This window comes from Jaculus jaculus, chromosome 5 (genome assembly GCF_020740685.1).
Source record: "Jaculus jaculus isolate mJacJac1 chromosome 5, mJacJac1.mat.Y.cur, whole genome shotgun sequence".
NCBI lineage: Eukaryota > Metazoa > Chordata > Mammalia > Rodentia > Dipodidae > Jaculus > Jaculus jaculus.
In genome coordinates, this window is record NC_059106.1 from 37,166,377 (window position 1) to 37,179,952 (window position 13,576).

Here is a 13,576-nt window from a genome sequence, read left to right on the forward strand (position 1 = left end):
CCTCAGAAAAGTTAAGCTCTCTGCAACTCAGCTTCCTCTATGGTAAAACAATATTGCTATTTCTCCAAGAGGTAAAGTGACCCAAGACTGCCTCTTCCAAACCAACCCAATGCCATACAGATGCCCAGATGTGTGGAGCAGACATGGGAAGAATGTAAAGAGGGTTTCTGAGACCCTACTTACCTGTGTCTTTTCATAAGCTTCGTGATAACAATGGCTGGGTCAACCATGAAGATATTTGGGGTGGGACATCCTCCTGGGTCCCTCACCCCCACTGGTGCAGGATTTATGAGCCCCAAGTTTTGCATTGTGTCCTACCTTTAATAAAGAGTTAATATGGGAAAAAAAAAAATTCTGCCCTGAGGGGCGTGGTGGTTCACACCTTTAATCCCAGCACTCAGGAGGCAGAGTAGGAGGATACTGTGAATTTGAGGCTACCCTGAGACAACATAGTGAACTCCAGGTCAGCCTGGGCCAAAGTGAGACCCTACCTCGAAAAACCAAAAACAAAAAGCTACCCTGGACTGGAGAGTTGGTCAGTGGTTAAGGCACTTTGCCTGTGAAGCTTAAGGACCCAGGTTCAATTTCCCAGTACCCACATAAGCCAGATGCACAAGGTGATACATGCACCTGGAGTTCACTTGCAGTGGCTAGAGGCCCTGGCATACCCATTCTGACTCTCTCAAATTTTAAATACTACCTTCAAACAAAACAAAACCAGGAGCTGGACATGGCTCAGTGATTAAGGTATCTGCCTACCAAGTGTAAGGATCTAGGTTTGATTCCCCAGAACCCATGTAAAGCCAGGTACACAAGGTGCCACATGAATCTGGACTTCATTTGCAGTGGCTAGAGGACCTGGTGAACCCATTCTCTATCTGTCTTTCTAAAAAAAAACAAAAAAACCAAACAATTAAATATTAAAAAATAAAATAAATCCATAAACCTTGAGTCGTGGATCATTTTAGTTTGTAAAAACTATCTTATTTTGGGGCTGGAGAGATGGCTTAGTAGTGAAAGCACTTGCCTCTGAAGCCTAAGGACCCTAGTTCAACTCTTCAGGTGCCACATAAGCCAGGTGCACAAGGTGGCGGGTGTGTCCAGAGTTCATTTGCAGTGGCTAGACGTCCTGGCATGTGCATTTTCTCTCTCAAATTAAAAATAAAAAAATTGGGCTGGAGAGATGGCTTAGCAGTTAAGTGCTTGCCTGTGGAGCCTAATGATCCCGGTTTGAGGCTCAATTCCCCAGGACTCACGTTAGACAGATAGATGCACAAGGGGGCATACACGTCTGGAGTTGGTTTACAGTGGCTAGAGGCCCTGGGGCGCCCATTGTCTCTCTCTGCCACTCTCAAATAAAAAATATTAAAAAAAATTAAAATTAAGGGCTGGACTCGTGGTTAAGATGATTGCCTGAGAATCCAAGTTTGATTCCCCAGTACCCATGTCAGCCAGACAGATGTACAAGGTGGAACATGTGTCTCAAGTTTATATGCAGTATCTAGAGGCCCTTGTCCAGATGACCATTCTCCCTATCCCCTTCTCTAATAAAAGAATAATAAAAAAAACCCTAACACCTGCATCCAGCTGCTTCCCTTTGTTTGACATACAGGCAAATGCTAGCAATCCTACCTTCAGTAGGGCTTGGGCCATCTCTACGGGGTTGCTATAAACACTGGGCTAGAAGAAAAACCCAAATTTTCTTTCTTCTCCTGGAGATTCTCATCACTTGATAATTTAAAGAAAATAACAGGAGTATAACTTAGCAATTGAGTTTTCAGAGGCTAAGCTTAAGAAAACCACCATAAGGGCCAGGTGTGGTGGTGCATGACTTTAATCCTACCACTTGAGAGGCAGAGGTAGGTGGATCATTATGAGTTCGAGGCTGCCCTAACACTACATAGTGAATTCCAGGTAAGAAGCCAGGCGTGGTGGCGCACGCCTTTAATCCCAGCACTTGGGAAGCAGAGGTAGGAGGATTGCTGAGAGTTCGAGGCCACCCTGAGAATACATAGGTCAGCCTGAGCTAGAGTGAGATCCTACCTTAGGGGGAAAAAAAAAAAATCTGATAGCTTAGTGGTTAAGGAGCTTCCCGGCAAAGCCTAAGGATCCTTGTTCAACTCTCCACATCTCATGTAAGCCAGACACATGAAGGTGATGCAAGCACAGGGTCACAAATGCACACGAAGTGAAGCATATGTCTAGAGGTCCTGGTGCACCAATTCTCTCATGTTTAAAGAAAAAAAAGCGGGCTGGAGAGATGGCTTAGCAGTTAAGCACTTGCCTGTGAAGCCTAAGGACCCTGGTTTGACTCACCAGGACCTACGTTAGCCAGATTCATAAGGGGGTGCACTCATGTGGAGTTCGTTTGTGGTGGCTGGAGCCCTGGATGCCCATTCTCTATCTCTATCTGCCTCTGTCACTCTCAAAATAAATAAATAATTTTTAAAAAACCTTCATGCATGTTGGCTCATGTCTTTAATCCCAGCATTTGGAAAGCGGAGAGGCAGAATTGCTGTGAGTTGGAGGCCACCCTGAGAATACATAGTGAATTTCAGGTCAGCCTGAGCTAGAGTGAAATCCTACCTCGAAAAAACAAAAAACCCAAAGGATTTGTCTACGTGTGACGAGGTTTTCCTGTTCTTTTCCTCATTTAATTCATCTTGGCTTGGAAGTTTTTGTGCCTTTTTTTTTTTTTCTCATTTTCACTCTACCCTAAAAATTTTTTTCTGTATCTTAAAAACAAAAGCTGGGTGTGGTGGTGCACGCCTTTAATCCCAGCACTCGGTAGGCAGAGGCAGGAGGATTGCCATGAGTTCGAGACAACCCTGAGACTCCATAGTGAATTCCAGGTCAGCCTGGGCTAAAGACCCTACCTCAAAAAACCAAAAATAAATAAATAAAGCCACCAAAAGCAGACTGTGATGCAGCTGTGTTAGTGTCTGCTTTGGGATCTGTTCCATCCCCAGCATAGTGAAAACAAGGCAGAAGCACCTATAGGACAGCACATGACACAGGCCAGGCTGATTCGTGAACGGAACTCTGCATGGCTATCTCTCTGGGTATGTTCCTAGGACAGGGCTGAGGGCAGTCAACAGACTAGACACAGGCAGAATGAGCTCACTAGTAAGAGCCAGCCACCAGTACACAACAGATACTAGACAGCCTTCCAAGACCATCAAGCTGTCAAAAGGGGAGAATGTATCAGGCGCACTGCTTTAATCCTAGTACTTAGGATGAGGTGGGAGTATGGCTGTGAGTGTGAGGCCAGCCTGAGACTACCTAGTGAATCCCAGGTTAGCCTGGACTAGAGTGAGGCCCAAAAGAAAGGGGAGGGGAAATATACCAGGGGTCCTTGTCTGAGTGGGGCAGCAAAGACCTTTGAAAACTTTAAGAGCAGAGGAAAAGGTGATTACAGAGGAGCAATGCTGGACTAATCCATCTCAGCAGATAAGGCTGAACTCAAACATAAAAAGGGGCAGAGTCAGATGCACAAGGGGGCGCATGCATCTGGAGTTCGTTTGCAGTGGCTGGAAGCCCTGGCGCACCCATTCCCTCTCTCTCTTTTTCTCCCTCTCTGTCACTTTCAAATAAATAAAAATGAACAAAAAAATATATTTTTTAAAAAAGGGGCAGAGTGAGGGGCCACCTGCTCTCCGCAGTAAAGCTGCCCTCCATTCCCACCAATATGTAATCCATGATGCTTTAAAATTTGGGAGGTGTCATGCCTGCATAAAACACAGCTTGTTAAGAGCTTTCCCTCAAAGATTTGCCATTTAAAAAAAATTTGAAGTCCCAGCACTTGGGAGGTTGAGGTAGGAGGATCACCATGAGTTCGAGGCCACCCTGAGACTCCATAGTGAATTCCAGGTCAGCCTAGGCTAGAGTGAGACCCTACCTTGGAAAACCAAAAAAAAAAAAAAAAAAAAAAATCAAAGTTTCAAAGGGGAAGGGGGGAGGGAGGGCATTACCATGGGATATTGTTTACAATCATGGAAGTTAATATAAAATTAATTAAAACTTCTTTTGAGGGCTGGGGAAATGCATAGCGGTTAATGCATTTGCCAGCAAAGCTTAAGGACCCGATTCAATTCACCAGGACCCATATAAGCAAGATGCACAAGGGGGCACATGCGTCTGGAGTTCATTTGCAGTGGCTGGAGGACCTGGCATGACCATTCATTCTAGGTGCCGTTTCCTCTCTCTCTCAAATAAATTATTTTTAAAAAAAAACACAAAAAAATGAGTATGCATATTTATATGCTATGCATACATTATGTGTGCTGTGGGTACATATGCATACGTGGAGGCCAGGCAACAGATATATATGCCTGGCTTTTACCTGGGTGCTGGGGATCCAAATTCAGGTCCTCATGCTTGTCCAGAAAGCACTATACCAACTGAGCTATACATATCAAATTTAACATTTGTTTCTGGGGGTGACAGTGATCCTGGAATGTGACAAAACGTCAGAACTGGGTGAGCCTGTCTATATCTGCCCTATCAAGAGATACTGAAGTGCTTGGCAATTCTGTGTATGCTTCCAGATCCTTTGGCAACTGCATCAGGAAGGACTGTTCTATGAGGTTGAGCACTCAACTCCAACTTGCTCTTTAAAGATAGCCCACTGGCCACTAAACTACAAGTGAACCCTTCCTGAACCAAGTGCTGAGAGAAATGTTTTCTAGGTTCTTAAAATGTGCCTTTACAAACCCCAGTGTTTCAGGATGGCCTATGAAATTACTGGCCAACAGGAGCCTCTCATTGGTGGTGTGTGCATGGGTGTGCTCAAAGGGAAAAATGGGGGCATAGTTAGGCTTGAGACTGTCTTATCAGGAAGTCAAAGGTGGGTATGAACTTACTCAGCGAAAGAGCATAGTCAGTGACAGTATCACAGTTGACACATCCTGGGTTTGGAAAGCAGAGAGGCAGAATTGCTGTGAGTTAGAGGCCACCCTGAGAATACATAGTGAATTTCAGGTCAGCCTGAGCTAGAGTGAAACCCTACCTCGAAAAAAAACAAAAAACCCAAAGGATTCATCTACGTGTGATGGGGTTTTCCTGTTCTTTTCTTCATTTAATTCATCTTGGCTTGGAAGTTTATGTGCCTTTTTTTTTTTTTTTTTCTTCTCATTTTCACTCTACCCTAAAAAATTTTTCCAAAGCTGTGTACTGGTACATCAAAGCAACCACACTGGCTCAGGTGGTATCATCTGTCATTCCTCCCCCCTTGTCCTACATGCTCCCCCACCCATACCAGCTACTAGGTATCAGCTTCATTTTATAAGTCAAATCACCAGAAGCCATTGCTCACCTTGGAAGGAACTATACTTCAGGGCCTTACATTGACTTACTCCCAGCAGCAAGCCCAAGCAAAATGTAGTGACAAAGGATGAGGAAGACTTGGGTAAAGAACTGCACAGCAAAATGACGAACGCTCTCCAACTGCCCCACCAGACTTAGGAAAGCCTAGCTGCCAACTTATTGGTCAAATCCTAGAGACTGACCTCTTTCACTAGTCACAAAAACAGGGGACACCAGACATCAAAGCACTGCCAAAGAGCCATGCCATTAGTGTCTCAAAAGCTGAGGGAGAGAAGGTCAGGATAGTGCCAAATCAGACCAGGTTTCTCAGGCAAGCTATGGGACCATGTATTATATGTGGTCTGGATGACATCAGCAAGCAGGAATGCTGGAGGGGTATACTAATGTCACAGGCCTGACATGGGGATCTGCCAACCATCCTTACAAGGAGGTCATGAAGGAAAGAACACTGATGTAGAAAAGGGACAGGTCACTGAAGGGTGGATCTAAAGGGAAGAATGGGAGTGGAGGGAGGGAATTATCATGGTTTTATTGTCTATACTTATGGAAGCTGTCAGCAGAAACTTTAAAAAAAAAAAAAAGGGCTGGAGAGATGGCTCAGTGGTTAAGGTGTTTCAAAGCCTAGGGACCCAGGTCAATTGCCCAGTACCCACATAAAGCCAGATGCAGAAGGTGATACATGTGTATGGAGTTTGTTTGCAGTGGCCAGAGACCCTGGTGCACCCATTCCATCTATCTGCCTCTCTCTAATCTCTCTCTCAAATAGATCAATAGGGCTGGAGAGATGGCAGGCATAGTGGCCCATACCTTTAATCCCAACAGAGGTAGGAGGATCACTGTGAGTTTCAGATCAGCCTGGGCAAGAGACTCTACCTCACACACAAAAAAGAGATGGAGTGTGGTCAAAGAAGACGTCTAATAAAACAATAACCAAAGGAGAAGGAACATGTGCAGTGCTATTTACTTCTCTCATGGAATGTAAGTTTCAAAAAGGATAGGATTTCCAGATAAATTTAAGGGCATACCAGCATTTTGTCTAATAAAAAACTCATGAGCCAAGCATGGTGGCACACACCTTTAATCCCAGCACTCAGGAGGCAGAGGTAGGAGGATCACCGTGAGTTCAAGGCCACCCTGAGACTACACAGTGAATTCCAGATCAGCCTGGGCTAGAGGGGGACCGTACCTCAAAAAACCAAAACAAAAAGCTCAAGTTATTTTCTAGGGCTAAAGGGAAGCACCTGGTCCCAAAATGATATTCTGAGGCTTCATAGTTAAGCATCACTATGAAACTAAGGGAAAAAAGCTAAGGAAAGGAAGAGAGGGAGCCCATGTTCATTAGACAGCTTCACAAAGAGCTCTCGAGACCCTGCCTGGCCATATTCCATGGCCAAGTATGTAAGCAAGCATCCAATACTTAAGAAATAAGGTTATTAGCTGGGCGTGGTAGCGCATGCCTTTAATCCCAGCACTCAGGAGGCAGAGGTAGGAGGATCGCCATGAGTTCAAGGCCACCCTGAGCTGCATAGTGAATTCCAGGTCAGCCTGGGCTAGAATGAGACCCTACCTCAAAAACCAAAAACAAAAAAAGAAATAAGGTTATTAAACAGCTTATCAAAAATCCTCAACAACAGCCAGGTGTGGTAGTGCACGCCTTTAATCCCAGCTGGGGGGAGGAGGGGCGCCAGAAGTAGGAAGATCACTGAGAATTCAAGGCCACCCTGAGACTACATAGTGAATTCCAGGTCAGCCTGGGATACAGTGAGACCCTACCTCAGGGAAAAAAAAAAAATCCTCCACAAATTCAGGTTCCTATTCTTCTAAGCAGAAACGAGCAGACATGCTATCAGATCCCAGGATGGACTCCTAAGACCACTCTGTTATAGGCCCTAAGCACTCCATAGGGGAAACTGTGGTACTAATAGGAAATACCCATGTTTTTGGACAGTGTCCCCACTGACAACCTTTCAACTGCTGCTGAGAGAAGACAGAGTATAGGGGCAGAAGATGCAATAACTACTAGGATTTACATTTTACTAGAATGTACTTAGAGCCTTAAAACCTAATTAATTGTTGTATATATAAAAGCATTTCCAGCCAGGTGTAATATGGCACACCTTTGATTACAACACTCTGGAAGGAGAGGTAGGAGGATTGCTGTGAGTTTGGGGACGGCCTGGGACTACAGAGTTCCAGGTTACCCTGTACTAAAGTAAGAACCTACCTTATAACCCATCCCCAAAATAAATAAATAAATAATAAAGCATTTTCAGTTTATTAAATACCTTTTTCTCCCTCTCCTTTCTGAGACAAGGTCTTGCTACCTATCCCAGTCTGGTCTCAAACTTGAGATCCTCCTGCCTCAGCTTCCCAAGAGCCTTGTACTGTCTCTTCTCTGCTTCCTACCCCCTCTCCTGTCCCCATTCATTCTGTAAATCAGAGATTTTTATTGCGAAAGCAGCAAAAAAGCCAGGGCAAACATTCTTAGAATTTTGGATGGTGTCTAAAGAAAAAAATTCAGAGGATAGAGAGATAAGAGATAGCTCAGCTGTTAGGACACTGGCCTGCAAAGCCTAATGACTCAGGTTCAACTCCCCAATATCCACAGAAAGCTGGATGTACAAAGAGGTGTATGCATCTGGAGTTCTTTTGCAATAGTTAGGGACCCTGGCCCACTCATGCTCTCTCTTTGAAATACTGAAGAAAAAAAATACTCATGCTGCCGGGCATGGTGTTGCATGCCTTTAATCCCAGCACTCGAGAGGTGGCTCAGAGGTTAAGATGCTTGCCTGAAAAGGCTAACAACTCAGGTTTGATTGCCCAGTACCCATGTAAAGCCAGACTCACAAAGTGGTGCATTCATCTGGAGTTTGTTTGCAGTGACTAGAGACTCTCGCGTACCCATTCTCTCTCTCTCCTATCTCTTTCTGCTTACAAATAAATTAAATGGGTGAAAACTGGAGTTAAAAAAAAAAAAAAAGAGCCGGCAGAAGGCACCATGGGGTTGAGAAGTGACAGAGGACTGCTCAGCACTGAAATATCTCTATTACCCCTTCCAAAGCTCAGGGTCCATTGCAGAAGAGGTGGCAGAAAGAATTAAGAGCCAAGGAAGGGTAGGACTCCTTATAACGTGATCCTTCAGACACAAAATGGCCTGGAAATCCATGACCTCACAGTGCCTGACACTACCTACACAAGACCACCATAATAGGAGGAAAAGATCATGACATAAAAAGAGAGACCGATTGCGGGGGCGGGGGATATGAGGAAGAATAGAGTTTCAAAGGGGAATGTGGGGGGAAGGAGAGAATTACCATGGGATATTTTTTACAATTATGGAAGTTGTAAATAAGAATAAAATAAAATAAGATAAGATAGGGCTGGAGAGATGGCTTAGCAGTTAAAGGCGTTTGCCTGGAAAGCCAAAGGACCCAGGTTCGATTTCCCAGGACCCACGTTAGCCAAATGCACAAGGGGGCGCATGCTTCTGGAGTTTGTTTGCAATGGCTGTAGGCCCTGGTGCAACCATTCTCTCTCTCCTTCTTACTGTCAAATAAATAATAAAATAAAATTAAAAAAAGAGCCAGACTTGGTGGTGCATTACTTTAATCCCAGCATGAGATAGGAGGATCACTGTAAGTTTGAGGCCACCCTGAGACTATATAGTGAATTCCAGGTCAGCCTGAGCTAGACCGAGACCCTACCTCAAAAAAAAAAAAAAAAAAGGTGGGGGGATATGGTCTCACTCTATCCCAGGCTGACCTGAAATTCACCATGTAGTCTCAGGGTGGCCTCGAACTCATACCAATCCTCCTACCTCTGCCTTCAAAGTGCTGGGACTAAAGGCATGTGCTACCATGCCTGGCCTTTAAAAATACCTTTTCCAGGGCTGAAGAGATGGCTTAGTAGTTAAGACGTTGGCCTGTGAGTCCTAAGGACCCAGGTTCAATTCTCCAGGCTCCACATAAGCTAGATGCACAATGGTGGCACATGCATTTGGAGTTCGTTTGCAGTGGCTAGAGGCCCTGACCTGCCCATTCTCTCTCCCTCTGTCTCTAATAAACAAATAAATAAAAGTAAAATCTTAAAAATTTGTTTTTTTCAGCCTGGTGTGGTTGGCACACACCTTCAATTCCAGCCCTGGGAGGCAGATGTAGGTGGATCACCATGAGTTCGAGGTCACTCTGAAACTAGTGTATTGCAGGTCAGCCTGGGCTAGAGTGAGACCCTACCTTGAAAAACAAAAATAAAAAATAAAAAAGAGCCACAGGGGGCTGAAAATATGGCTTAGTGGTTAAGTCACTTGCCTGAGAAGCCTAAGGACACAAGTTCAATTCTTCCTCAGTACCCGCATAGACATAATGGACAAGGTGGTACATGAGTCTGGAATTCAACTGCAGTGGCTAGAGGGCCTGATATGCCCATTCTATCTGCCTCTCTCTCTCTCAAGTAATAAATAATAATAATTTTTTTTAAAAAAAGGACTAGAGAGATGGCTTAGCAGTTAAGGCACATGCCTGCAAAGCCAAATGATCCCAGTTCGACTCTCCAGGACCCATGTGAGCCAGATGCACAAGGGGGATCATACATCTGGAGTTTGTCTACAGGCCCTTGCACGCCCACTCTCATTCTCTCTCCCCCTCAAATAAATAAATAAAATATATATTAAAAGAAAAGAAAAAGAATCAGGTTTGATAATTCCCCAGGACCCACATAGGCCAGATACAAGGTGATGCTTGCATCTGGAGTTCGTTTGAGGGTCTAAAGGCCCTGGTGTGTCTATTCTCTCTGTGTGCTTTTTTTTTTCTCTCTCTCAAATAAATAATATAGTTTTTTGGGTTTTTTTTGGTTTTGGTTTTTCAAGGTAGGGTTTTTCGCTCTAGCTCAGGCTGACCTGGAATTCACTGTGTAGTCTCAGGGTAGCCTTGAACTCATGTCAATCCTCCTACTTCTGCCTCTCAAGCGCTGGGATTAAAGGCATGTACCACCATGCCCAGCTAAAATAAAGTATCTTTAAAAAAAAAAGTAGCCCCAACCACATGTCCCTCCCTGTAGAGAAAGCAGCCGGGCAGCCAACAGCCTGAGGCGCTGACACTGCGTAGTTTCCATTTCCTCATCCGAGCTTCTCTTGATATTAAGTCAGAGCCTTCTACTTGACCATACCAAGGTAGGATTCACATCTATGCCTGCATGTGTCCTGGACAATCTAGTAGGCAGAAAGAAGAGAAACTGAGCTCACGTAAATAAAATGGAGTAGCACTTCCATTACATGCACATGAATCAAAAAAACACATCTGTGGCTCCTGCTTCACCCAGACACCTCCCAGAAGGGTGGGGGGGGGTCAGAGTGACCAGAAGTCACAAATCACACCCACCACAAGACCACCCTGGGTTCTCTAAGGGTCAGCCATGGGATACAGTTCTTTGTCTTTCCTGAGGAGATCATTGTACATCTGGTCATATGTGGTTTTGAAGTCATAAACATTGGGTTTGTCAGGTGCTGGTCCTGGGAGCTTCACGTGAGTTCCTGTTCCAAAGGACCGGACACTGAACCCTCGTTTGCTGGAAGACAAAAAAGAGAGCATCACAGTTAGATTACCATGGTTTATTATCTGTAATTATGGGAGCTATCAAAAAAGTTAAAAAAAAAAAAAAAAGAAGAAACAAACAGGCACAATGTTCCAAAACTAAGGGATGTGAAATGGACAGTTTTTGAGGTAGGGTCTTGCTCTAACCCAGTCTGACCTGGAATTAGTCCCAGGTTGGCCTTGAACTCACAGTGAAACTTCTATCTCAGCCTCTCAAATGCTGGGATTAAAGGCGTGTGCCAACATGTCTGGCTTTTTTCATCTTTGCAGACAGCATCTCACTATGCAACAAAAAATGTCCTAGAACTAATGATTTTCCTGCCTCAGCTTCCCAACTGCTGGGATTATAGGTAAGTACCATCATGTCAAGCTCGGATATGTTTAAGTTGCTTTGATATTAATGAACATGTTTTATATATTTTTTTAATATTTTATTTTGGGGCTGGAGAGATGGCTTAGTGGTTAAGCACTTGCCTGTGAAGCCTAAGGACCCCGGTTTGAGGCTCAACTCCCCAGGACCCAAGTTAGCCAGATGCACAAGGGGGTGCACGCGTCTGGAATTCGTTTGCAGTGTCTAGAGGGCCTGGCACACTCATTCTCTCTCCCTCTATCTGTCTCTTTCTTTCTCTCTGTCACCCTCAAATAAATAAGTAAAAATAAAAAAATAATAATGGATGCGCCAGGGTCTCTGCCAACAAACTCCAGATGCATGAGTCACCTTGTGCATCTGGCTTTTTGTGGGTCCTATGGAATCAATCCTTTAGCTTTGCAGGCAAGCACCATAAATGCTAAGCAATCTTTCTACCACTATTTTTTTCCCCCAGGTAGTCTCACTCAAGCCCAGGCTAACTTGGAATTCACTATGAAGTCTCAGGGTGGCCTCAAACTCATGGTGATTCTCCTACCTCTGCCTCCCCAGTGCTGGGATTAAAGGCGTGCGCCACCACGACCAACTTGTTTTTTCTTTTGAGGTAGGGTGTTATCCTAGCCCAGGCTGACCTAGAATTCACTATGTAGTCTTGGGCTGGCCTCAAAATCACCACAATCCTCTAAAGTGTATTAGAATTCTGTATCAAGTTACATAAAAGCCAAATGAATCCAATTAAAAGATAATCTAGAGGCTAGGGATCCAGTTCAGTAGTAGAGCATTTACCTAGCATGCATGTGGCCCCATATTCAAACCCCAGCACTTAAAAAGTGGGGGAGGGGCTGAAGAGATAGTTTAGCAGTTAAGGCGTTTGTCTGTGAAGCCTAAGGACCCAGGTTCAATTCCCCTGTACCGCATAAAACAAATGCACAAGTCAGCACATGGATCTGGAGTCCATCTGCAATAGCTGGAGGCTCTGGTATGCCCATTATCTCTCTCTCAAATAAATAATCTATTTTTTTAGAAAAGGGAACCTGGGCTGAAGGGATGGCTTAGCAGTTAAGGCATTTGCCTGCAAAGCCAAAGGTCCCAGGTTCAATTCCCCCGGACCCACATTAGCCAGATGCATGAGGGAGCACACATCTGTAGTTTGCAGTGACTGGGAGCCCTGGAGCACGCATTCTCACTCTCTCTTGTGCGCTCTCTCTGTCTCTCTGTCTCTAATAAATAAATTTTTAAAAATCTTTAAAAGGCAAATTTTTTTTTTAAGGAATCTACCTTTATGAAACTACATGTGAGTATTAACTGTTCAAAGTCACTACTCGAAACACAAAAAGACTGACCACGGAATTAAGAACATTTTAGTCACCTAACCAATGTCTTAGCCTTCTTGTAAACATGGCCATTTAATCCTCTTCTTAGGCTGACCTGTTCACCAGGAAATCTTTCCTTTAGTTCCCAGATGTTCCTGTGATGCTGGCTGGCTAATCCATACCTGAGCACACAGGATGGTCCTATGGGGACAAACAGCTACAATAACTGCAGATCTCCAGGACCTAGCAGGATACAGATTCTGACAAACTAGACAAAGTGATGAGGAGCAGTAGTCCATCCTAGTTGGACTTATATGAGAGAAGTAGCTCTGCAAGCTGTATCGATGTCAAGAGAAGGAAAAGTACCTTAAAACACACACTCAAGTTATAGTCAGAAGTCTCTCCATCATCACTGATGACCACATTACTTTTTTCTTGGTTGTTAGGTTTTTGTTTGTTTTTTTGAGGTAGGGTTTTACTCTAGCCAAGGATGACCGGTAGGTAACTCACTCTCTAGCCCAGGCTGGACTTGAATTCACAGTGATCCTCCTACCTCAGCCTCCCCAGTGCTAGGATTAATAGGTATGTGCCATCATGCCATTTCACATTTATAAGAGAAAAACAAAACATGTAGATTCTGCTTCTCACCTATTATATTAAGACAGCTCAAGGTGATGTCATGATCCATACCCTAGTAATATGTCGGCACTCGAGGGGTTGAGGCATTAAGATCATGAATTTGAGTAGACTGGGTATAATACTGGGTAAGACCCATTCCCCAGCAACTACATAGAGCCAGATGCACGAAGTGGCACGTGCATCATCTGAAGTTTGTTTGCAGTAACTAGAAGCCCTGGCATGTCCTCTGTCTCTATCTCTACTTGGAAGTCCTGAATTAAAATATTTTAAAAAAATAATAATTTTTTTAGCTAGGTATGATGGCACCCATCTTTAATCCCAGCACTTGTGAGGCAGATGTAGGA

General features: G+C 44.2%; 1 protein-coding gene across 1 annotated transcript in view; it reads right to left on the reverse strand.

Annotated features, from left to right (window-relative positions):
* Positions 1-13,576, reverse strand: part of Ssu72 (SSU72 homolog, RNA polymerase II CTD phosphatase) — a 42,580-nt gene that overhangs the window by 17,276 nt on the left and 11,728 nt on the right. Inside the window, exon 2 of the mRNA XM_004657752.3 lies at positions 10,744-10,887. Coding sequence (XP_004657809.1) covers positions 10,744-10,887 — 144 coding nt within the window. The remainder of the gene's footprint in view (positions 1-10,743; positions 10,888-13,576) is intronic.